Source organism: Haematobia irritans, chromosome 2 (assembly GCF_050003625.1).
Source record: "Haematobia irritans isolate KBUSLIRL chromosome 2, ASM5000362v1, whole genome shotgun sequence".
Lineage (NCBI taxonomy): Eukaryota > Metazoa > Arthropoda > Insecta > Diptera > Muscidae > Haematobia > Haematobia irritans.
The window spans coordinates 109,808,827-109,836,822 of record NC_134398.1 but is presented as its reverse complement, the minus strand read 5'-3'; the positions used below and the strand labels follow the sequence as shown (position 1 = coordinate 109,836,822).

Genomic DNA, 27,996 nt, shown 5'->3' with positions numbered 1-27,996 from the left:
AATGGAGGTTATATGCCGTTAATGTGCCGAATTATCTCATCCTTTAGCTATTGAATTGTTGCTGGCTTATCGACGTAAACCTTTTCTTTCAAATAACCCCAAAGAAAAAAGTCCAACGGTGTCAAATCACATGATCTTAGCGGCCAATTGATATCGTCATTACATGAGATTGCACGGCCATTGAATTTGTTGCGCAAAAGAGCCATTGTTTCGTTAGCTGTGCGGCAAGTGGCACCGTCCTGCTGAAACCACATATCGTCCACATCCATATCTTCCAATTCGGGCCATAAAACGTTCGTTATCATCTCACGATAGCGAACACCATTCACAGTAACTGCCTGACTGGTCTCATTTTGGAAAAAGTACGGCCCGATGATGCCGCCAGCCCATAATCCGCACCAAACCGTCACTCTTTGTGGGTGCATTGGTTTTTCGACAATCACTCTTGGATTCTCATTCGCCCAAATGCGGCAATTCTGTTTATTGACGAATCCACTGAGGTGAAAATGTGCCTCATCACTGAAGATGATTTTCTTCGAAAATGAACGCCCGTTTTCATAATAAGTCTGGATAACTTTAACACGTTGTTGGATTGTGTATCGCTCCATGGTTCAAATTGAGTAAGTCTGAAAAAGAGAAATGTCAAATAAAATTCGGAAAAAAAACTCGGCGTTTAGATGTGGTTCACATTCAACATCGGCCTTTACAATTTAACGACTCTTTATATTATTATAAGTCATAAAACAACTGTAACGAGGCATTTATGGTAACTACATTTACAGTTTTTCGAAAATAGGTTTATTTCACAATTTATTAAGTATTTTGTCTCTCCTGTAAAATTTCAAAAATTTGACTTTACACATTAAGCTAACGAATATATATTTTATATTTGTACTGTGCAAACTAATTATTTACTTCCAGTTTCCAAACGTTTGTTCGATTGCAGCAAAATGTCTTAAATAGAAAGGTGCCATAGAAACCTTGACAAACGTTTTATATGCCGTGTCGAGTGTATGCAATCTACAAAGTACGGAAAATAGCTCTATTTCTAGCATTTTACTCAAATTTTTTGCGAAGAATATGGAAAGGTACTAGATGTCCCAGTGATAAAACAAATTTTAATAGAGTTTCGAATCATCTAAGACTGAAAATATTTCGATTCTTCTCCCCCACTTCCCCAAAGAAGTGTTTTCTATACTGTTTATACATCTGATATGGGTATAAAATTGGGTGTAAAAATTATATGTTTGAAACTCAAATTTTTAGCACATTAATTTTAAGTGCAAGCATATAATATTCATAAAATACGATAAAATTTTTACGGCATATATGTTAAAAATATAACATTTTTTAAATATATGTGTGTATGCAAATTAGGTTCCCAGACGGGCTTTATTTGGCTTGACTGTCAAGTTTTTTAATGCGTGTTTTGGCGTCTGATTTTCTGAAAAACGCCCTAACTTCAATTCAATTTTTTAGTTAGGTTACGTTAGGTTAAAGTGGCAGCCCGATGTAGTTTCAGGCTCACTTAGACTACTCAGTCCATTGTGATACCACATTTAACTAAAAGTACCTATTACATATGGGCACTTCTACACGCTCACAAAAAATCGCTTCTGTAACATATACTCCCAAACATATTTTGCTTCAAGCATATACATTTTTGGGTATTGCCCAAACATTTATATGTTTGATCTCTTCCAATATATAATATGTTTGAAAGTATATTGGTCTAAACAATATATGTTTGGGTAGTCTAAGTTCCAAACATTTTGTATTTTTGCATCCAAATTCAATAATGTTGTCTTCCAAAAAACAATATGTTATTATGTGAACATATAATATGTTTGGAAGCATTTTGCACCCAAAAATATTATATGCTTAAAAAAATTCTCCCAAACAATATTGTGCTCAAAATTTTATTTATTTATTTATATATTTACAATCATAATGAATTATGAAAATAAACAGGTAATATAGGTGCTAACAACATAGGTTTTCGACCTGAATGCTCAAAATTTTGTTTCTGCCCAATTGTATATTCCCCCACATCTTTCTCACTTCCACGAGATTTTTTAGTTCTTAGCACCTTTTTCTGTAATACAAACATTGTAGAAGAAATTATTCAATTGTATGCTTTTTTTATTTTAATTTTACCTTTTGCCGGACGGGGATTCGAACAGCGGACCACAAAGTTTGTAAGGATCAAAGAAGTAGCTGATCAATTGCCCAAGGAAAAATAAAATGTTAATTTTGTAATAACAAGCAACAACCACCAACTTAATTCAATATCGCTCCCTCTTAAATAGCGCTCCAAGCTACTAAACACATATATGTTTATAGGCTATTTCTAAATTAATATATGTTTGCATCCAAGCATATTATATTTACAAACATTTTATGTCCCAAACATAATATGTTCCAACATATTAACATATATGTCCCAAACATGTTATGCTAGTTTATGAACATTATACACTTGCACTCAAAAATATTGTGTTTAAAAATTTGTGTTCCAAACATATAATGTTTATAGCCAAACATATGAAAAACAGTCTTTTTCATCCGTGTAGTTTTAACCACTGAACCTTCTTTATTACTTTCTTTCGTTGAACCAACCAGATTATTTCAAAAACATTAACAGACTCCTTAAGTTAACGTTTTCCAGGTCCGCCAGTAATCTAAAGCTACACCCTCAAAAAAAATCGCTTCTTTAACATATGTTCCAAACATATTTTGCAGGAAGCACATATATTATTGCATACTGCCGAAACATTAATATGTTTGTTTTATGTGAACATATTATATGTTTGGAAGCGTTTTGAGCCAAAAATATTATATGTTTGGAAGAATTTTTCCCAAACACGATTGTGCTCATTCCCTAACATACTCGTAATTTTCACTTCCACGAAATTTTTTAGTTATTGGCACCTTTTTCTGTAATACAAATAATGTTCAAGAAATTATTCACTTTTATAAATTTTTTAAATTGTACCTTTCGCCTGCACGGAGAATCGAACCGAGGACCATACAGTTTGTAAGCCAACACACTATCCACTGGGCTACGTAGCTGTTATAGTCACCAGTAGATAATTATCGTTTTAAGTTACATTTATATAGCATAGTTTGCAGCGCCCACGAAACATACATTTGTTCGCCACGTGGAGCAGTGGTTAGCATGTCTGCCTTGCATGCAAAGGGTCGTGGGTTCAATCCCTGCTCCAACCGAACACTTTTTTTTTTTAATTTACACATTTAAACATTTACACATTTATATACTAAATTAAATTTTTATAATGAAACTTCGAAATGTGCGTTATTAAAGATTTATAGTCAGTAACAGTGCTTGCTATAAACGAAATTGACTGATTTTTGGATAAAATATTATTTTTTATTGCAAAAATAACAATTTTGTAACAAAAAACGGTTTTTGATACAAAACTTTAAAATTTGGAAGGAATTCAAAAACTCTAACAAAAGAAGAACGTGGAGTCGAGTATAAACATACATAAATAAAAAACATAAATTTATTTGAGCAGTTTTTTACTAGCATTTAACACCATCGCTCTAAAATTCCTTTTATTTTTCTTTAATAATTCATTTTAAAGAAAATAAACTTTTTAAATTGTTTTAGCTGTAAAACTCGAACTTAATGCCCGCTGGTGTCCGTCAACTCCTCGTGGACTACTTATTAATAAAGAGGAACTAAACTTTGTTTTTTTACATTTTACTGTGTAATTTTTCACTATTTCCTCCTTATTTCATTTTACTGTCCCAACTCTAAAAAGAGTATAGTGCACTTTCGTTATTTTTATGAAGACCCCTGATTTCTTTTAACGAACCAAGAAAAAAATTGTGCCCATAATGCCAAAATGATAAACAAAACACATGTCCACACATACATAAAATGCTGCTTACAAGGCGAAAACATATGCTGTTTGTTTTTCAAATGTCTATTCTCTTGGTTCCGAATGTCTATTCTCTTTATTCAAATTAAATAATATTTAGACTTAAGCATATCAAATTTTTGGCCTTATCATAAAAGAGTTTTCCGAAACAACATACAAGCGGTTTCACAGAAATTGTTCTCTTTTGACTCTTTTGCTGTGTTATATTGATATCTTTCGTCAACTCTCCCGGTTTCCATCTCTATTTCTTTCTCTATACTCTCTCTCTGTCGCTTTGAATAAAATATCACAACATATGTATGTTTAGTCGAAATTTGTAAATTTATATATGTTTGCATTCACATATATGATTTTTATGAAACATTCATGCCCCAAACATAATATATTCTAACATATTAACTTAGATGTCCCAAACATTTAGTGTTAGTATAGGAACATTACATGTTCACACTTAAATATATTGTGTTTTAAAATCGTGCCCGAAACACATTTTGTTTATATCGGAACATATGAAAAATATAATTTTCTAACAGTGTATATGCCCCTAAAATTCGCTTACGCCTTACACAACACTACACCGAAAGAATTTTCTTCGTAAAAAGAACGAAAAATGTCGTTAAAAGTACGAAATTTGTCATTGTTTTACAACCAAAGAAACTTTTCATTAAAAGTACCAAATATTTCGTACTTTTTACGAAGAAAAGTTCTTCCAAATTTTTCGTAATTTCTACGAAAAAATTCGTACTTTTTATGAAGAATCTTCGTACTTTTTATGAAAAATCTTCGTACTTTTTATGAAACAAGTCCTTTCTTTTTATGAAAATGTTTCGTACCTTTTATGAAAAACTTTCGTACTTTTTTTCCAAAAGTGCATTTGGTTGTAGTAACAAGTTTGAAAAATATCATCATGTGGTCTCTCTATAGTCTTGTGTCGTATTTTAATTTATTGGCCTGAAATGAAAATATAAAGTTCTTTACATCCCTAAAATGCTGAGGTTTGTCGTCGAGTCGTATCAAAATTTAAAATTAGAGTTCTTTTGGACATATAAACGCATATGGAAAAAAGAGTACTTATATCGGTCTATTTTTGGAACACTACACCTTAAAATTACAATTGGAATACTGTTAAAATGAGTCTGTTAAGATACACCACCTGGAGTCAACTCCGGAGTCCGAGTCGAGGCTAATAAGAAATGCTGGAGTTGGAGACGGAGTCGAGCAAAATTGACTCGACTCCACAGCCCTGGTAGTAACAAGTGAGAAAAATGTCATCATTACTTTACATCTTAAGTTTTTGAATAATTTTTAGTTGTATTGCTTCACTTGTATTCATAGCGCGCTATCACCCAAATGAGAAGTAGCATAGACATGCATAAAAAAGTAGAATAAAGAAATACACTCAAGCACACTATCAGAGGCAATTTTATGTCGCGTACGGAAATTTTACAACTTCAATGAAACTTCTTCGTTATTATAAAGAAAATCTTTCGTACTTTTAATGAAGAAATATTAACGCAGAATGTTTCGTAATATATTAATAAATTCGTAAAAACTTCTTCACGAAAATAATGAAATTTGAAGAAAGTTTCGTTAAAAGTAATGTAGAATATTTCGTACACGTAATATGTTCTTCGTAAAATTTACGAAATTGAATGAAAATTTCGTTGTTTTAATGAAGAATTCACGAAGAATAGTTAATGAAGAATTCTTCGTAAAATTGACGAAGAGATTTCTTTCGGTGTAGCATATCTAGTGTGCGGTTCAAGTTTAAATGGGGCCATATTGGCTTGGTGTCGTTACAACCCTTGCAATTCTCCCATCGAACATTTGCCATCATGACGGCCTTCTCACGCAGTAAGAGCTTGCAGGTTGCCAGAGACATACCAACAGATTCTAGTTCCCCTGGAATATGTAAGGTAGTTCCTAGCCTTGCTAACTCGTCTGCTTGACAGTTCCCCGGTATGTTCCTATGGCCAGGCACCCATATTAGGTGAATATTGTACTGCTCAGCCATCTCGCTGAGAGATTTGCGGCAGTCGATGGCCGTTTTCGAGGAAAGGAACTGTAGCATACAACAGTCAAATTTCATAATTTGAGTAATCAACGAAAATTCATCAAGTCTTCGACTAGACTAAAAAGGCTCTGGCACGCTTGGCTACTCGGCCTTATTGCTCGTCGGTGGTTGTGGGGTCTTGCCATGTCTAGTCGCTAAACTGATCAAAGCACCGAAACAGTAAAGCTGTCTAGCTCCCAGTTCTCGTTGAAATAAAAAAAGATTTATGTCGAGAGAGGAGGTTTAAAGCCTAAAAGGGAGAAGGCAAACCCCACATTACAAAAATGCTTGAGAGACGAGAAAGAAAATAAACATTCTTACCTCGGCAATGACTAATGATAAAAATCCCACAAAAAACAAAAGAAATCAGGAGCCTAGAAGAATGATCCTATCGCTCTGGCCGGTAGAGAAAATTATTCCCCTCTTGTAAATGTTCAATGGGTCTATGCCCCGCAGTCTATTCAGGCACTGGGCAGTATATCGAACCTGGTAAGGCAAAATTATGAGAAAAATCAACGTCGGTCTCCTCAGACGCACAAAAAATGGAAATGTCCAAAACATACCAGTTTCTCTGAGTGGATCAGCAAGGCAAAAAAACAAATTGATAAATAAAATCAATTCCACCTATAGACTGTCTGCTGCGATAGAACGAACTCGGTAGAATCTTTACGAGAAATAAAGCAATGACTTCCACGTTGGCTCCCTTTTCTACACTTGCACCATTTCCAAAACTGCCAATCAACTTTCCAGGTCCACCAACAAATTCTCTATTCGACCCCCATCGTAAAATAAAGCAATCAAAATGTCGTGTACAAAACAAAATGTCCAGAATCACTGGTATAAAACACAGACGGGTGACAGTCCTAACATAACCAAATAAAAACAAGTAAGGAAAGTCTAAAGTCGGGCGGGGCCGACTATATTATACCCTGCACCACTTTGTAGATCTAAATTTTCGATACCATATCACATCCGTCAAATGTGTTGGGGCTATATATAAAGGTTTGTCCCAAATACATACATTTAAATATCACTCGATCTGGACAGAATTTGATAGACTTCTACAAAATCTATAGACTCAAAATTTAAGTCGGCTAATGCACTAGGGTGGAACACAATGTTAGTAAAAAAAAATATGGGAAACATTTAAATCTGGAGCAATTTTAAGAAAACTTCGCAAAAGTTTATTTATGATTTATCGCTCGATATATATGTATTAGAAGTTTAGGAAAATTAGAGTCATTTTTACAACTTTTCCACTAAGCAGTGGCGATTTTACAAGGAAAATGTTGGTATTTTGACCATTTTTGTCGAAATCAGAAAAACATATATATGGGAGCTATATCTAAATCTGAACCGATTTCAACCAAATTTGGCACGCTTAGCTACAATGCTAATTCTACTCCCTGTGCAAAATTTCAACTAAATCGGAGCAAAAAATTGGCCTCTGTGGTCATATGAGTGTAAATCGGGCGAAAGCTATATATGGGAGCTATATCTAAATCTGAACCGATTTCAACCAAATTTGGCACGCATAGCTACAATGCTAATTATACCCCCTGTGCAAAATTTCAACTAAATCGGAGCAAAAAATTGGCCTCTGTGGTCATTTGAGTGTAAATCGGGCGAAAGCTATATATGGGAGCTATATCTAAATCTGAACCGATTTCAACCAAATTTGACACGCATAGCTACAATGCTAATTCTACCCCCTGTGCAAAATTTCAACTAAATCGGAGCAAAAAATTGGCCTCTGTGGTCATTTGAGTGTAAATCGGGCGAAAGCTATATATGGGAGCTATATCTAAATCTGAACCGATTTCAACCAAATTTGACACGCATAGCTACAATGCTAATTCTACCCCCTGTGCAAAATTTCAACTAAATCGGAGCAAAAAATTGGCCTCTGTGGTCATATGAGTGTAAATCGGGCGAAAGCTATATATGGGAGCTATATCTAAATCTGAACCGATTTCAACCAAATTTGGCACGCATAGCTACAATGCTAATTCTACTCCCTGTGCAAAATTTCAACTAAATCGGAGCAAAAATTGGCCTCTGTGGGCAAATGAGTGTAAATCGGGCGAAAGCTATATATGGGAGCTATATCTAAATCTGAACCGATTTCCACCAAATTTGACACGCATAGCTATAATGCTAATTCTACTCCCTGTGCAAACTTTCAACTAAATCGGAGCAAAAAATTGGTCTCTGTGGACAAAGGAGTGTAAATCTGGCGAAAGCTATATATGGGAGCTATATATAAATCTGAACCGATTTGGATTATATTTTGCAAGTTTTTCGAGACTCATAAAACATTTGGATGTACGGATTTTGAGGAAGATCGGTTGATATACACACCAATTATGACCAGATCGGTGAAAATATATATGGCAGCTATATCTAAATCTGAACCGATTTTTTCCAAAATCAATAGGGATCGTCTTTGAGCCGAAACAGGACCCCATACCAAATTTTAGTACAATCGGACTAAAAGTGCGAGCTGTACTTTGCACACAAAAATACATCAACAGACAGACAGACGGGCATCGCTAAATCGACTCAGAATTTAATTCTAAGACGATCGGTATACTAAACGATGGGTCTCAGTCTTTTCCTTCTTGGCGTTACATACAAATGCACAAACTTATTATACCCTGTACCACAGTAGTGGTGAAGGGTATAAATATGCGAAACATTTAAATCTGAAGCAATTTTAAGGAAACTTCGCAAAAGTTTATTTATGATTTATCGCTCGATATATATGTATTAGAAGTTTAGGAAAATTAGAGTCATTTTTACAACTTTTCGAGTAAGCAGTGTCGATTTTACAAGGAAAATGTTGGTATTTTGACCATTTTTGTCGAAATCAGAAAAACATATATATGGGAGCTATATCTAAATCTGAACCGATTTCAACCAAATTTGGCACGCATAGCAACAATGCTAATTCTACTCCCTGTGCCAAATTTCAACTAAATCGGAGTTAAAAATTGGACTCTGTGGTCATATGAGTGTAAATCGGGCGAAAGCTATATATTGGAGATATATCTAAATCTGAACCGATTTCAACCAAATTTGGCACGCATAGCTACAATGCTAATTCTGCTCCCTGTGCAAAATTTCAACTAAATCGGAGTTAAAAATTGGCCTCTGTGGTCATATGAGTGTAAATCGGGCGAATGCTATATATGGGAGCTATATCTAAATCTGAACCGATTTCAACCAAATTTGACACGCAAAGCTACAATGCTCATTCTACTCCCTGTGCAAAATTTCAACTAAATCGGAGCAAAAATTTGGCCTCTGTGGTTATTTGAGTGTAAATCGGTTGAAAGCTATATATGGGAGCTATATCTAAATCTGAACCGATTTCAACCAAATTTGACACGCATAGCTATAATGCTAATTCTACTCCCTGTGCAAAATTTCAACTAAATCGGAGCAAAAAATTGGGCTCTGTGGGCAAATGAGTGTAAATCGGGCGAAAGCTATATATGGGAGCTATATCTAAATCTGCACCGATTTGGCTGATATTTTGCAAGTTTTTCGAGACTCATAAAATATTCGGATGTACGGAATTTGAGAAAGATCGGTTGATATACACGCCAATTATGACCAGATCGGTGAAAAATATATATGGCAGCTATATCTAAATCTGAACAGATTTTCTCCAAAAGCAATAGGGATAGTCTTTGAGCCGAAACAGGACCCTATACCAAATTTTAAGACAATCGGACTAAAACTGCGAGCTGTACTTTGCACACAAAAATACATCAACAGACAGACAGACGGACAGACAGACAGACAGACAGACAGACGGACATCGCTAAATCGACTCAGAATTTAATTCTAAGACGATCGGTATACTAAACGATGGGTCTCAGACTTTTCCTTCTTGGCGTTACATACAATAGCACAAACTTATTATACCCTGTACCACAGTAGTGGTGAAAGGTATAAAAATATGGGAAACATTTAAATCTGAAGCAATCTTAAGGATACTTCGCAAAAGTTTATTTATGATTTATCGCTCGATATATATGTATTAGAAGTTTAAGAAAATTAGAGTCATTTTTTCAACTATTCGACTAAGCAGTGGCGATTTTACAAGGAAAATGTTGCTATTTTGACCATTTTTGTCGAAATCAGAAAAACATATATATGGGAGCTATATCTAAATCTGAACCGATTTCAACCAAATTTGGCACGCATAGCTACAATGCTCATTCTACTCCCTGTGCAAAATTTCAATTAAATCGGAGTAAAAGATTGGCCTCTGTGGTCATATGAGTGTAAATCGGGCGAAAGCTATATATGGGAGCTATATCTAAATCTGAACCGATTTCCACCAAATTTGACACGCATAGCCATAATGCTAATTCTACTCCCTGTGCAAAATTTCAACTAAATCGGAGCAAAAAATTGGCCTCTGTGGACAAAGGAGTGTAAATCGGGCGAAAGCTATATATGGGAGCTATATCTATATCAGAACCGATTTGGATGATATTTTGCAAGTTTTTCGAGACTCATAAAATATTGGGATGTACGGAATTTGAGGAAGATCGGTTGATATACACGCCAATTATGACCAGATCGGTGAAAAATATATATGGCAGCTATATCTAAATCTGAACAGATTTTTTCCAAAATCAATAGGGATCGTCTGTGAGCCGAAACAGGACCCCATACCAAATTTTAAGACAATCGGACTAAAACTGCGAGCTGTACTTTGCACACAAAAATACATCAACAGACAGACAGACAGACAGACAGACAGACAGACAGACGGACATCGCTAAATCGACTCAGAATTTAATTCTAAGACGATCGGTATACTAAACGATGGGTCTCAGACTTTTCCTTCTTGGCGTTACATACAAATGCACAAACTTATTATACCCTGTACCACAGTAGTGGTGAAGGGTATAAAAATATGGGAAACATTTAAATCTGGAGCAATTTTAAGAAAACTTCGCAAAAGTTTATTTATAATTTATCGCTCGATATATATGTATTAGAAGTTTAGGAAAATTAGAGTCATTTTTACAACTTTTCCACTAAGCAGTGCCGATTTTACAAGGAAAATGTTGGTATTTTGACCATTTTTGTCGAAATCAGAAAAACATATATATGGGATCTATATCTAAATCTGAACCGATTTCAACCAAATTTGGCACGCATAGCTACAATGCTAATTCTACTCCCTGTGCAAAATTTCAACTAAATCGGAGCAAAAAATTGGCCTCTGTGGTCATATGAGTGTAAATCGGGCGAAAGCTATATATGGGAGCTATATCTAACTCTGAACCGATTTCAACCAAATTTGGCACGCATAGCTACAATGCTAATTCTACTCCCTGTGCAAAATATCAACTAAATCGGAGCAAAAAATTGGCCTCTGTGGTCATATGAGTGTAAATCGGGCGAAAGCTATATATGGGAGCTATATCAAAATCTGAACCGATTTCAACCAAATTTCACACGCATAGCTACAATGCCAATTATACTCCCTGTGCAAAATTTCAACTAAATCGGAGCAAAAAATTGGCCTCTGTGGTCATTTGAGTGTAAATCGGGCGAAAGCTATATATGGGAGCTATATCTAAATCTGAACCGATTTCAACCAAATTTGACACGCATAGCTACAATGCTAATTCTACCCCCTGTGTAAAATTTCAACTAAATCGGAGCAAAAAATTGGCCTCTGTGGTCATTTGAGTGTAAATCGGGCAAAAGCTATATATGGGAGCTATATCTAAATCTGAAACGATTTCAACCAAATTTGACACGCATAGCTACAATGCTAATTCTACCCCCTGTGCAAAATTTCAACTAAATCGGAGCAAAAAATTGGCCTCTGTGGTCATTTGAGTGTAAATCGGGCGAAAGCTATATATGGGAGCTATATCTAAATCTGAACCGATTTCAACCAAATTTGACACGCATAGCTACAATGCTAATTCTACTCCCTGTGCAAAATTTCAACTAAATCGGAGCAAAAATTGGCCTCTGTGGGCAAATGAGTGTAAATCGGGCGAAAGCTATATATGGGAGCTATATCTAAATCTGAACCGATTTGGATGATATTTTGCAAGTTTTTCGAGACTCATAAAACATTTGGATGTACGGATTTTGAGGAAGATCGGTTGATATACACACCAATTATGACCAGATCGGTGAAAAATATATATGGCAGCTATATCTAAATCTGAACCGATTTTTTCCAAAATCAATAGGGATCGTCTTTGAGCCGAAACAGGACCCCATACCAAATTTTAGGACAATCGGACTAAAACTGCGAGCTGTACTTTGCACACAAAAATACATCAACAGACAGACAGACGGACAGACGGACAGACAGACAGGCAGACAGACAGACGGACATCGCTAAATCGACTCAGAATTTAATTCTAAGACGATCGGTATACTAAACGATGGGTCTCAGACTTTTCCTTCTGGCGTTACATGCAAATGCACAAACTTATTATACCCTGTACCACAGTAGTGGTGAAGGGTATAAAAATATGGAAACATTTAAATCTGAAGCAATCTTAAGGAAACTTCGCAAAAGTTTATTTATGATTTATCGCTCGATATATATGTATTAGAAGTTTGAGAAAATTAGAGTCATTTTTTTCAACTATTCGACTAAGCAGTGGCGAATTTACAAGGAAAATGTTGCTATTTTGACCATTTTTGTCGAAATCAGAAAAACATATATATGGGAGCTATATCTACATCTGAACCGATTTCAACCAAATTTGGCACGCATAGCAACAATGCTAATTCTACTCCCTGTGCAAAATTTCAACTAAATCGGAACAAAAAATTAGCCTCTGTGGTCATATGAGTGTAAATCGGTCGAAAGCTATATATGGGAGCTATATCTAAATCTGAACCGATTTCAACCAAATTTGGCACGCATAGCTACAATGCTCATTCTACTCCCTGTGCAAAATTTCAATTAAATCGGAGTAAAAGATTGGCCTCTGTGGTCATATGAGTGTAAATCGGGCGAAAGCTATATATGGGAGCTATATCTAAATCTGAACCGATTTCAACCAAATTTGACACGCATAGCTATAATGCTAATTCTACTCCCTGTGCAAAATTTCAACTAAATCGGAGCAAAAAATTGGCCTCTGTGGACAAAGGAGTGTAAATCGGGCGAAAGCTATATATGGGAGCTATATCTAAATCTGAACCGATTTGGATGATATTTTGCAAGTTTTTCGAGACTCATAAAATATTGGGATGTACGGAATTTGAGGAAGATCGGTTGATATACACGCCAATTATGACCAGATCGGTGAAAAATATATATGGCAGCTATATCTAAATCTGAACAGATTTTTTCCAAAATCAATAGGGATCGTCTGTGAGCCGAAACAGGACCCCATACCAAATTTTAGGACAATCGGACTAAAACTGCGAGCTGTACTTTGCACACAAAAATACATCAACAGACAGACAGACGGACAGACAGACAGGCAGACGGACATCGCTAAATCGACTCAGAATTTAATTCTAAGACGATCGGTATACTAAACGATGGGTCTCAGACTTTTCCTTCTTGGCGTTACATACAAATGCACAAACTTATTATACCCTGTACCACAGTAGTGGTGAAGGGTATAAAAATGTGGGAAGCATTTAAATCTGGAGTAATTTTAAGAAAACTTCGCAAAAGTTTATTTATGATTTATCGCTCGATATATTTGTATTAGAAGTTTAGGAAAATTAGAGTCATTTTTACAACTTTTCCACTAAGCAGTGCCGATTTTACAAGGAAAATGTTGGTATTTTGACCATTTTTGTCGATATCAGAAAAACATATATATGGGAGCTATATCTAAATCTGAACCGATTTCAAATTTGGCACGCATAGCTACAATGCTAATTATACTCCCTGTGCGAAATTTCAACTAAATCGGAGCAAAAAATTGGCCTCTGTGGTCATATGAGTGTAAATCGGGCGAAAGCTACATATGGGAGCTATATCTAAATCTGAACCGATATCAACCCAATTTGGCACGCATAGCTACAATGCTAATTATACTCCCTGTGCAAAATTTCAACTAAATCGGAGCAAAAAATTGGCCTCTGTGGTCATTTGAGTGTAAATCGGGCGAAAGCTATATATGGGAGCTATATCTAAATCTGAACCGATTTCAACCAAATTTGACACGCATAGCTACAATGCTAATTCTACCCCCTGTGTAAAATTTCAACTAAATCGGAGCAAAAAATTGGCCTCTGTGGTCATTTGAGTGTAAATCGGGCAAAAGCTATATATGGGAGCTATATCTAAATCTGAACCGATTTCAACCAAATTTGACACGCATAGCTACAATGCTAATTCTACTCCCTGTGCAAAATTTCAACTAAATCGGAGCGAAAAATTGGCCTCTGTGGGCAAATGAGTGTAAATCGGGCGAAAGCTATATATGGGAGCTATATCTAAATCTGAACCGATTTCCACCAAATTTGACACGCATAGCTGTAATGCTAATTCTACTCCCTGTGCAAAATTTCAACTAAATCGGAGCAAAAAATTGGCCTCTGTGGACAAAGGAGTGTAAATCGGGCGAAAGCTATATATGGGAGCTATATCTAAATCTGAACCGATTTGGATGATATTTTGCAAGTTTTTCGAGACTCATAAAATATTTGGATGTACGGAATTTGAGGAGGATCGGTTGATATACACGCCAATTATGACCAGATCGGTGAAAAATATATATGGCAGCTATATCTAAATCTGAACCGATTTTTTCCAAAATCAATAGGGATCGTCTTTGAGCCGAAACAGGACCCCATACCAAATTTTAGAACAATCGGACTAAAAGTGCGAGCTGTACTTTGCACACAAAAATACATCAACAGAGAGACAGACAGACGGACATCGCTAAATCGACTCAGAATTTAATTCTAAGACGATCGGTATACTAAACGATGGGTCTCAGACTTTTCCTTCTTGGCGTTACATACAAATGCACAAACTTATTATACCCTGTACCACAGTAGTGGTGAAGGGTATAAAAATATGGGAAACATTTAAATCTGGAGCAATTTTAAGAAAACTTCGCAAAAGTTTATTTATGATTTATCGCTCGATATATATGTATTAAAAGTTTAGGAAAATTAGAGTCATTTTTACAACTTTTCCACTAAGCAGTGGCGATTTTACAAGGAAAATGTTGGTATTTTGACCATTTTTGTCGAAATCAGAAAAACATATATATGGGAGCTATATCTAAATCTGAACCGATTTCAACCAAATTTGGCACGCTTAGCTACAATGCTAATTCTACTCCCTGTGCAAATTTTCAACTAAATCGGAGCAAAAAATTGGCCTCTGTGGTCATATGAGTGTAAATCGGGCGAAAGCTATATATGGGAGCTATATCTAAATCTGAACCGATTTCAACCAAATTTGGCACGCATAGCTACAATGCTAATTATACTCTCTGTGCAAAATTTCAACTAAATCGGAGCAAAAAATTGGCCTCTGTGGTCATTTGAGTGTAAATCGGGCGAAAGCTATATATGGGAGCTATATCTAAATCTGAACCGATTTCAACCAAATTTGACACGCATAGCTACAATGCTAATTCTACCCCCTGTGCAAAATTTCAACTAAATCGGAGCAAAAAATTGGCCTCTGTGGTCATTTGAGTGTAAATCGGGCGAAAGCTATATATGGGAGCTATATCTAAATCTGAACCGATTTCCACCAAATTTGACACGCATAGCTATAATGCTAATTCTACTCCCTGTGCAAAATTTCAACTAAATCGGAGCAAAAAATTGGCCTCTGTGGACAAAGGAGTGTAAATCGGGCGAAAGCTATATATGGGAGCTATATCTAAATCTGAACCGATTTGGATGATATTTTGCAAGTTTTTCGAGACTCATAAAATATTGGGATGTACGGAATTTGAGGAAGATCGGTTGATATACACGCCAATTATGACCAGATCGGTGAAAAATATATATGGCAGCTATATCTAAATCTGAACAGATTTTTTCCAAAATCAATAGGGATCGTCTGTGAGCCGAAACAGGACCCCATACCAAATTTTAGGACAATCGGACTAAAACTGCGAGCTGTACTTTGCACACAAAAATACATCAACAGACAGACAGACGGACAGACAGACCGGCAGACGGACATCGCTAAATCGACTCAGAATTTAATTCTAAGACGATCGGTATACAAAACGATGGGTCTCAGACTTTTCCTTCTTGGCGTTACATACAAATGCACAAACTTATTATACCCTGTACCACAGTAGTGGTGAAGGGTATAAAAATATGGGAAACATTTAAATCTGGAGTAATTTTAAGAAAACTTCGCAAAAGTTTATTTATGATTTATCGCTCGATATATATGTATTAGAAGTTTAGGAAAATTAGAGTCATTTTTACAACTTTTCCACTAAGCAGTGCCGATTTTACAAGGAAAATGTTGGTATTTTGACCATTTTTGTCGAAATCAGAAAAACATATATATGGGAGCTATATCTAAATCTGAACCGATTTCAACCAAATTTGACACGCATAGCTATAATGCTAATTCTACTCCCTGTGCAAAATTTCAACTAAATCGGAGCAAAAAATTGGCCTCTGTGGACAAAGGAGTGTAAATCGGGCGAAAGCTATATATGGGAGCTATATCTAAATCTGAACCGATTTGGATGATATTTTGCAAGTTTTTCGAGACTCATAAAATATTGGGATGTACGGAATTTGAGGAAGATCGGTTGATATACACGCCAATTATGACCAGATCGGTGAAAAATATATATGGCAGCTATATCTAAATCTGAACAGATTTTTTCCAAAATCAATAGGGATCGTCTGTGAGCCGAAACAGGACCCCATACCAAATTTTAGGACAATCGGACTAAAACTGCGAGCTGTACTTTGCACACAAAAATACATCAACAGACAGACAGACAGGCAGACGGACATCGCTAAATCGACTCAGAATTTAATTCTAAGACGATCGGTATACTAAACGATGGGTCTCAGACTTTTCCTTCTTGGCGTTACATACAAATGCACAAACTTATTATACCCTGTACCACAGTAGTGGTGAAGGGTATAAAAATATGGGAAGCATTTAAATCTGGAGTAATTTTAAGAAAACTTCGCAAAAGTTTATTTATGATTTATCGCTCGATATATTTGTATTAGAAGTTTAGGAAAATTAGAGTCATTTTTACAACTTTTCGAGTAAGCAGTGCCGATTTTACAAGGAAAATGTTGGTATTTTGACCATTTTTGTCGAAATCAGAAAAACATATATATGGGAGCTATATCTAAATCTGAACCGATTTCAAATTTGGCACGCATAGCTACAATGCTAATTATAATCCCTGTGCGAAATTTCAACTAAATCGGAGCAAAAAATTGGCCTCTGTGGTCATATGAGTGTAAATCGGGCGAAAGCTACATATGGGAGCTATATCTAAATCTGAACCGATATCAACCCAATTTGGCACGCATAGCTACAATGCTAATTCTACCCCCTGTGTAAAATTTCAACTAAATCGGAGCTAAAAATTGGCCTCTGTGGTCATTTGAGTGTAAATCGGGCAAAAGCTATATATGGGAGCTATATCTAAATCTGAACCGATTTCAACCAAATTTGACACGCATAGCTACAATGCTAATTCTACTCCCTGTGCAAAATTTCAACTAAATCGGAGCGAAAAATTGGCCTCTGTGGGCAAATGAGTGTAAATCGGGCGAAAGCTATATATGGGAGCTATATCTAAATCTGAACCGATTTCCACCAAATTTGACACGCATAGCTGTAATGCTAATTCTACTCCCTGTGCAAAATTTCAACTAAATCGGAGCAAAAAATTGGCCTCTGTGGACAAAGGAGTGTAAATCGGGCGAAAGCTATATATGGGAGCTATATCTAAATCTGAACCGATTTGGATGATATTTTGCAAGTTTTTCGAGACTCATAAAATATTTGGATGTACGGAATTTGAGGAGGATCGGTTGATATACACGCCAATTATGACCAGATCGGTGAAAAATATATATGGCAGCTATATCTAAATCTGAACCGATTTTTTCCAAAATCAATAGGGATCGTCTTTGAGCCGAAACAGGACCCCATACCAAATTTTAGAACAATCGGACTAAAAGTGCGAGATGTACTTTGCACACAAAAATACATCAACAGACAGACAGACAGACGGACATCGCTAAATCGACTCAGAATTTAATTCTAAGACGATCGGTATACTAAACGATGGGTCTCAGACTTTTCCTTCTTGGCGTTACATACAAATGCACAAACTTATTATACCCTGTACCACAGTAGTGGTGAAGGGTATAAAAATATGGGAAACATTTAAATCTGGAGCAATTTTAAGAAAACTTCGTAAAAGTTTATTTATGATTTATCGCTCGATATATATGTATTAAAAGTTTAGGAAAATTAGAGTCATTTTTACAACTTTTCCACTAAGCAGTGGCGATTTTACAAGGAAAATGTTGGTATTTTGACCATTTTTGTCGAAATCAGAAAAACATATATATGGGAGCTATATCTAAATCTGAACCGATTTCAACCAAATTTGGCACGCTTAGCTACAATGCTAATTCTACTCCCTGTGCAAATTTTCAACTAAATCGGAGCAAAAAATTGGCCTCTGTGGTCATATGAGTGTAAATCGGGCGAAAGCTATATATGGGAGCTATATCTAAATCTGAACCGATTTCAACCAAATTTGGCACGCATAGCTACAATGCTAATTATACTCTCTGTGCAAAATTTCAACTAAATCGGAGCAAAAAATTGGCCTCTGTGGACAAAGGAGTGTAAATCGGGCGAAAGCTATATATGGGAGCTATATCTAAATCTGAACCGATTTCAACCAAATTTGACACGCATAGCTACAATGCTAATTCTACCCCCTGTGCAAAATTTCAACTAAATCGGAGCAAAAAATTGGCCTCTGTGGTCATTTGAGTGTAAATCGGGCGAAAGCTATATATGGGAGCTATATCTAAATCTGAACCGATTTCAACCAAATTTGGCACTCATAGCTACAATGCTCATTCTACTCCCTGTGCAAAATTTCAACTAAATCGGAGCAAAAATTTGGCCTCTGTGGTTATTTGAGTGTAAATCGGTTGAAAGCTATATATGGGAGCTATATCTAAATCTGAACCGATTTCAACCAAATTTGACACGCAAAGCTATAATGCTAATTCTACTCCCTGTGCAAAATTTCAACTAAATCGGAGCAAAAAATTGGGCTCTGTGGGCAAATGAGTGTAAATCGGGCGAAAGCTATATATGGGAGCTATATCTAAATCTGAACCGATTTGGCTGATATTTTGCAAGTTTTTCGAGACTCATAAAATATTCGGATGTACGGAATTTGAGAAAGATCGGTTGATATACACGGCAATTATGACCAGATCGGTGAAAAATATATATGGCAACTATATCTAAATCTGAACAGATTTTTTCCAAAATCAATAGGGATCGTCTTTGAGCCGAAACAGGACCCTATACCAAATTTTAAGACAATCGGACTAAAACTGCGAGCTGTACTTTGCACACAAAAATACATCAACAGACAGACAGACGGACAGACAGGCAGACGGACATCGCTAAATCGACTCAGAATTTAATTCTAAGACGATCGGTATACTAAACGATGGGTCTCAGACTTTTCCTTCTTGGTGTTACATACAAATGCACAAACTTATTATACCCTGTACCACAGTAGTGGTGAAGGGTATAAAAATATGGAAACATTTAAATCTGAAGCAATCTTAAGGAAACTTCGCAAAAGTTTATTTATGATTTATCGCTCGATATATATGTATTAGAAGTTTAAGAAAATTAGAGTCATTTTTTCAACTATTCGACTAAGCAGTGGCGATTTTACAAGGAAAATGTTGCTATTTTGACCATTTTTGTCGAAATCAGAAAAACATATATATGGGAGCTATATCTAAATCTGAACCGATTTCAACCAAATTTGGCACGCATAGCAACAATGCTAATTCTACTCCCTGTGCAAAATTTCAACTAAATCGGAGCAAAAATTGGCCTCTGTGGACAGAGGAGTGTAAATCGGACGAAAGCTATATATGGGAGCTATATCTAAATCTGAACCGATTTGGACGATATTTTGCAAGTTTTTCGAAACTCATAAAATATTGGGATGTACGGAATTTGAGGAAGATCGGTTGATATACACGCCAATTATGACCAGATCGGTGAAAAATATATATGGCAGCTATATCTAAATCTGAACCGATTTTTTCCAAAATCAATAGGGATCGTCTTTCAGCCGAAACAGGACCCCATACTAAATTTTAGGACAATCGGACTAAAACTGCGAGCTGTACTTTGCACACAAAAATACATCAACAGACAGACAGACAGACGGACAGACGGACAGACAGACAGACAGACAGACGGACATCGCTAAATCGACTCAGAATTTAATTCTAAGACGATCGGTATACTAAACGATGGGTCTCAGACTTTTCCTTCTTGGCGTTACATACAAATGCACAAACTTATTATACCCTGTACCACAGTAGTGGTGAAGGGTATAAAAATAGTCCAGCATACTTTTGGGGGTATATTTAAAATAGCCACATATCTCACACAGCCACCATTCACTACCACCATTACGATGTCACCTGAAACAACCAAGGCAAAGGGAAAGGTTCTAACCAATACAACCACAAGCGCCGCTACAATCCCCCTACCAAAATCAGGGTTCAGGGTTTAGGAAACCGGAACGCTTGTGGGTGATTATTGTCTAATATCCTTCGCATGATATCTACCAAGAGAATTTCCCTGCAGGTCCTCGAGTTCGTAGTAACAGTTACCCAATTTCTCCCGCACACGGGCCCTGACAAAAGTCGGGGCCACCTTCGCGTTGTAACCATGCTCGAAGGAGCTCTGACGAAAATTCCTGCGAAAAACCTCCTGACCAACCCCATATGACACCGGTCTCGATCGTAAATTGTACGCCTTCTCGTTGCGTTCGAACTGCTTCCGCATTGCGTTCGCAGCCCTAGCCCGAACAACGTCAAACGTGTCGGAGCGACAAAAGTTCACGGACCTATCTTCCAGCATGCCTAGATTACGCAATAACCCATAGGTTGACCCATTGGTCACCATATGCTGTCCAAAGGCCATAAAATATGGTGATGTACCCACAGATGAATGTACGGTAGATCTGAGAGCACAAGCAATCCTGCTCAGATTTTCATCCCAATTCTTTTGATCACCGTGAACATAAGTCTTAATGCCCGATATAATTGATCGGTTCACCCTCTCAGAAGCGTTTGCTTGCGGTGAGTGTACGGCTGTGTAAACATGGGTGACTCCATATCGTCGCAACATCTCGTTAAAATCTATCGACTTGAATTGTGTTCCATTGTCGGACACAATTGTTTCGGGGACACCAAAGGTGTGAAAAAGGTACTCCTCCATGTACCTTATAATCACATCGGCAGTGAACCTCTTGACTGGATGAACAAAACAAAACTTAGAAAAATGATCCAGGGTCACGAAAATACCAATGTTGCCCGTCCTAGACCTAGGATAAGGACCAAAAAAATCAACATAGAGCCTTTGAAAGAACCTATGCGTCTCTCCGGTTTTGCCCATCGGTGGTCTCATAACATAGTTCGGATGCTTAGTAGCCTTGCAGATGTCGCAATTGTTGATGTAATCCCTAACATCATTAACTAAACGCGGCCAAAAATAGTACCTACGGATCCTCTCCAATGTTTTATTAATGCCGGAATGAGATGAAAGCGGATCATCGTGATGTTTTCGTAGAACGTCAGGAACTAAACCCGATGGAATCCAAAGTTTCCATGCTAGATCGTCTGTCGTTTGTTCCCCACTTGCATGCTCTGTCCTTCTATAAAGAAACCCATCGATTATTTTTAAGTCGGGAGTGTGATCGATATCGGCTTGAACCCTTCTTAGCAAGTCTTTATAGTCTTCAGAAACAAAATGTGTAGAATTTAGATCCACAAAAACCCCACTGTCCTTCCCTATCTCGGACAGACCACATACTTCGGACAAATCCTCAGTGTTGACACGGGAAAGCGCATCAGGAACTACGTTTTGCGTACCCTTCCGATGCTCAATTTTAAACCGATACCCTTGCAATTTTAAAGCCCATCTGGCCAGCCTAGTACTTAGGTCAGTCTGAGACATGAGCCATTTTAAAGATGCGTGATCCGTAACCACAGTGAACTCATGTCCTTCAACATAAGCCCTGAATTTCTTTATACTTAGCATTGCGGCCAAGCATTCTTGTTCGGTGACACTATAGTTGCGTTGGGCTCGGTTAAGTTTCTTTGACATAAAAGCAATTGGAAACTCATCACCCTCCGCATTCTTCTGCACCAATACACTTCCTATTCCTGTTTTACTGGCATCGCAATGTATGTAAAACGGCTGCGAAAAATCCGGGCTATGTAAAACTGGTGCTGAACTCAAGATTGACCTCAAAATCTCGAAGGCTTTTTGGGCTTCATCAGTCCAAACAAATTTACGATTGGTCTTCAACAAATCAGTTAGAGGGCTTGATAGATCCGCATAGTTCCTAATAAACTTTCTGTACCAACCTGACATACCTAAGAATCGTCTGACTTGCTTAACTGACCTCGGAGTCGGAAATTCAGTAACGGCGGCAACTTTATCCGGGTCTGTTCGAATAACCCCATTCCCCACAACATGGCCTAGATATCGGACCTCCGTTACACAAAATTTACTTTTTTCAACATTTATGGTTAGACCAGATTTCCTTAAGTACTTAGCCACTTCCATTAACACAATAACGTGTCTCTCAAAGGAAGGAGATACCACAAGAAGATCGTCCAGATAGACAAACACTTCGGACCTGAGATCCGCTGGTATCACCCGGTCCATGAGCCTTCACATGGTCTGAGGCGCATTGCAAAGACCAAATGGCATGACCTTGAAATGATACAGCAGCCTCCCAGGTACCGTAAATGCAGTCTTATCTTTCGACGCGTCATCAAGCGGTATCTGCCAAAAGGCATCCTTGAGATCCAGGCTACTGATAAATTCAGCTTTCGGCAAACGGCTTAATATGCCACCGATATGTGGAAGCGGATAAGCGTCCCCTATCGTCAGAGAGTTTAGTTTTCTGCCTAGTTTTCCCCTAACAGTTCATCAATGCCAATGGAGGAGTTCAAGCCACTTATGATAAAAGCCACTACTGATAAATTCAGCTTTCGGCAAACGGCTTAATATGCCATCGATATGTGGAAGCTGATAAGCGTCCCCTATCGTCAGAGAGTTTAGTTTTCTGCCTAGTTTTCCCCTAACAGTTCATCAATGCCAGTGGAGGAGTTCAAGCCACTTATAGCAGGTAACAAAGAGTCAGGCAAGAGATCATATATCCGCCAGAAATCAATGCCTAGAATGAGGTCCTGTGAAAGTGTAGGCACAATGAACAACCTGATTTGCGATTTCCTCCCGCGAAATTCTATCTCGGTATCCAAAATGCCTAAAACCGTTTGGGCCTTACCATCAGCAGTGCTAACGGTGGTATTAAGACGTTTATATGCCACATCCGAATCCAATGTCATCCTCGCTGCACCAGAGACTAAACATGATACAGAAGCCCCTGTGTCAAGTAGACCCATCATCTTCCTACCCAACAATTAGCTTTCCCCTCAAACAAAGTGCTAGCATTGCCACACAACAAGCCGAAATTCCCATTTAAGGTCTGATTGGTCAAAGCTTCAACTCTATAAATAAAGCTATCGACGGGTAAACAATTCGAGCCTCCATTAAACTTCAGCTTCCAATTGAACATGATCTGACTAACCTTATTCGGGCGAAAGGTCAGATCAGGAATAGCCATTGAGCCAGAACAATAAGGACGATTCACCCCCAGAGTCTTATTACCAACATCCTGAAAACCACCACCATTATGGTGCCTACTATTCGACGATGAAGGCAAACCGAGAAGCTGCTCCAGTGTGCGCTGCTCAACATCTGGCAATGTGTGCATTCGAAGAGCCTGACCAACATTTGAAGAGGATGTATTCAAAATCTGAGAAGTATTCACCTCAGTCTGAATCAACGGAGGATGGTTAACCTGATTAGAATTTGATTGGGAAAAATTGGAGTTCAACCTAGACAAATTTGCCTCAAGAGTCTTCTCCACCAAAACAGAAATCTGTTTAGACAAATTAGACAAAAGTTGCGATTGCTGTTCGGATACAACCCTAGTTACCATCTCACGAATCTCAATCATAGTATCCTCAGACATAGAAAGAGTCGAGCTGGAAGATGTATTAGGCTGTCCACCGGAGATATAAGTCCCAGTTTCCCCCCGCACAGATACTGGAGGAATTAAGTCAGCGGATCTCGTGGAGTCAAAATTCTTAGCTTTCGAAGAAGATCTAGTAGCCATCGGTGATGGAACACTTTTCAAAGTCGAAGCAGAAGGATCCTTAATAATCTTTTTACCACAAACAGGACAATTAACATTTGTCCGAACGTAATTATTTATGCAAAGCTTGTGAAACACATGCATACATACTGTCTCGGTTAAAACTGACTTATCTGCAATAACAGAATAACAAATGCCACATTTTGGCGAATTCTCATCATTCGTCGCAGCCGAAGGCAAATCCTCCTCACTTCTGTGAAGCCCCATTTCGAAAACTTAATAAAACGTGTCGATCAAGAAATTTCACAATAAAAATACGAAAAAAACAAAATGAAAAATTTTCCTTTGTTCAAAAATTTCAATGAAAACCAGAAAACATTCAAGACAATGTTTGGTTTCTCTCAGCCACCAGCAGTAGGGAGAAAAAAAATGTTTGGACTCCTAACAGAAACAACATCCCAAAACCATAAGAATTAGATTTGAAAAATAGTAAAGGCTTACAATGGATGCAAACGTAATCGATAACATTTACATTTTCCAAATAGTAAATAAGAAAGAAAATATCTAATGAATGCCAAAGTTCAGGTCAGTATCAGATCGAGGTCCAACATACTGAATTCACCAAACAATACAATCCAAAAGATGTATCCCTAAAAGAACAAGGCAGCATAACCCAATAACCGGTCATATTCGACAGCACTACTGCATTTAACGAATCCCAAATTCCAATGAAATTGAGTTATACAGAATAATAGAAAATTCAAGAAAAAACAATGGAAAAAAATGAAATCTTCAAATACAGAAAAGTAAAGTAAAAGATGCTAGCTGAGCGTTAACACCAAAATATCCTAATATATCTGGAAGTTTCCCTTTCATTAGAAAAGTATATACATCTAAAAAGATCCACTGTATAACGCTCGTGCCCCACGTTCTGGGCGCCAAAAATTTTATTTATGTAGCATACAACAGTCAAATTTCATAATTTGAGTAATCAACGAAAATTCATCAAGTCTTCGACTAGACTCAAAAGGCTCTGGCACGCTTGGCTACTCGGCCTTATTGCTCGTCGGTGGTTGTGGGGTCTTGCCATGTCTAGTACTTAAATTTGCTACTATAAAACTTTAATAGAGATTTTTCATAAATCTTCAAATACAGAAAAGTAAAGTAAAAGATGCTAGCTGAGCGTTAACACCAAAATATCCTAATATATCTGGAAGTTTCCCTTTCATTAGAGAAGTATATACATCTAAAATATCCACTGTATAACGCTCGTGCCTCACGTTCTGGGCGCCAAAAATTTTATTTATGTAGCATACAACAGCCAAATTTCATAATTTGAGTAATCAACGAAAATTCATCAAATCTTCGACTAGACTAAAAAGGCTCTGGCACGCTTGGCTACTCGGCCTTATTGCTCGTCGGTGGTTGTGGGGTCTTGTCATGTCTAGTACTTAAATTTGCTACTATAAAACTTTAATAGAGATTTTTCATAAAGCGTGCAATGAATGGATAGGGAATAGTGTACAGAACAGAGAAGTTGTTTCGCACCCGAGTCCACTTTGTCCAAGCTAAGATGTCATGACTTGGAACATTCGCCCCCCCCAACAATGTTACCTGGTATCCCGCTGTACATTCATGGTAACCCAATTCAAACATCTCCCTCTTACCCTACTGTGGTTAGGGCCAAACAACTGGGATTTAATTATAACATAATTCCATACTAACTAGATTTATTCAAATCCAAAGTCATTCACAAACATCATCTTGCGTTTTATCAAAATTCAAATTCCATTATAATTTAGCGAAATATTCAAAATAAAAAGATTGATTAAAATTAAGTTACATTGACTATGAAACGCAACAGCATTAACAGTAACAAGAATAATGATTAACAGAAGTATGTAAAACTATATGCGAACGTATGTTAACTTGGATATTCATGTAAAAAAAAATTGATTGAATGTAAAAATTATCAAAACCAAAATGAACAAAGTTCAATGACCGATTTCCGGGCCGGTAATGGTATTGGTGCGGAGAGGGATACAAAATAAGGAAAATTCATCAAAGTTATATAGGGATAGAAAAAAAAATCAAAAAGAAAAGAAATGCAGAAGCGGTTAAAAATCAAATGATTATTTCCATTTGCATGTATTTATCAAGAGAAAGGTGTATGGCGGTGTATAAGATTTCATTTATCATTTTGTCATTACAAAAATTTTGAATTAGGCTCAAACTCGACTGGAACACGAATATGCCAAGCACCATACACAGGTTAAGTTTTTCTTTTCTTTTCCGAATATTTTTTTCCTTATCATTCTCCGTATTTCTATTCGTATATTTTTTCCTTTCCTCAGAATTCTCAAATGTTTCTATACACACAAAAAAAAAAAATTTCTGATTCAATCACGAAATTAATTGATCCAATTAATTTTTTAATTGAAATGTCTTCAATCACAGAAATGATAATATCAATTATTAATTACTTGAAGGTCAATTAAAAAATTTATTGATCCAATTAAAAAATTAATTGATACTATTAATTTTTGTGATTGATTTTTGTTTCAATTAAAAAATTTGTTGATTCAATTAAATTTTTAATTGAATATTTTTTAAAACTCAATTAAAATTTTAATTGGAAAATTTTTCGTGAAATTTTTTTCTGTGTAGGTGAGTTTATATTCTTCAATATTATGTGGGGACAAATGAAGATGAGTAGCTTGGGACAACCAGTGCTCTCTTTATTGTTTTTTTTTTCTTTTCTAATTAACGGTTTACATAGCCAAATATAAATTTGCCCATGCATCCACGGCATCAATGCTCAGTGTATGTGATTGTTCCATGCAACGTCACAACAATAACAACAACAAAGAAAATCAAATGAGCAAACTTACTTCTTATGTGGATCCCTCGACGAAGGGCCTTTCTGTAGGGGGTATAAAGTGTATGTGATTGGAAATTTTACACTCTCTTACATTTGTGTCACATATATGCTAGCAATGTTTGCTTATAATTAGTTTATGGTGTTTATTTAGAATGTCTTTAATGTTTAATTGTCTTTACTGTTTAGTTTCAATGTTCGTAATATTCACTCTGATGACTTTTCCTTATTTTTTCGAAGCACTATAGTTTAATTCTTTTATTAGCGTATGTCAATGCCTGATGTAGGTGTATTTTGCAAAACAGACATGATTAGAATTTTATCGTCCTCCTTTTCTTCCGAACGGAGGAACCAAAATTGGAAATTGGCAATTTTTAACACACACACGCACGCATACGATGATTAAAAAAAAATTATAGACAATATAGAATAATTTTATAAGTAATTAGGACATATCATAATTAATGAATGTCAGGCAGCAATGAAGGTATTTGCAACAGAAGAGTATATAAAGCAATGACAAATGGGGATAAACCACCATAAAATGCCGAGGAAGTCTCTCCACACGTTACGATAGGTGAGAGTAGCGTTTCAAGCTGGTGACGACCGTCGCTAAACTGATCAAAGCACCGAAACAGTAAAGCTGTCTAGCTCCCAGTTCTCGTTGAAATAAAAAAAGATTTATGTCGAGAGAGGAGGTTT

General features: G+C 36.7%; 2 protein-coding genes across 2 annotated transcripts in view; both read right to left on the bottom strand.

Annotated features, from left to right (window-relative positions):
• The window catches only part of Gr32a (Gustatory receptor 32a), a 93,413-nt gene that overhangs the window by 8,400 nt on the left and 57,017 nt on the right, over window positions 1-27,996 (bottom strand). The window lies entirely within an intron of this gene.
• Window positions 2-27,990, bottom strand: LOC142226030 (uncharacterized). The gene is made up of 2 exons (XM_075295885.1): window positions 27,308-27,990; window positions 2-626 (listed from the first exon to the last, which is right to left on the bottom strand). The coding sequence occupies exon 2, from the start codon at window positions 606-608 to the stop codon at window positions 48-50; it is 561 nt and encodes a 186-aa protein (XP_075152000.1). The 5' UTR covers window positions 609-626; window positions 27,308-27,990; the 3' UTR covers window positions 2-47.

What these genes read in the sequence shown, in the direction of transcription:
- LOC142226030 (XM_075295885.1), bottom strand. Translation starts at nt 608, where the DNA reads ATGGAGCGATACACAATCCAACAACGTGTTAAAGTTATCCAGACTTAT.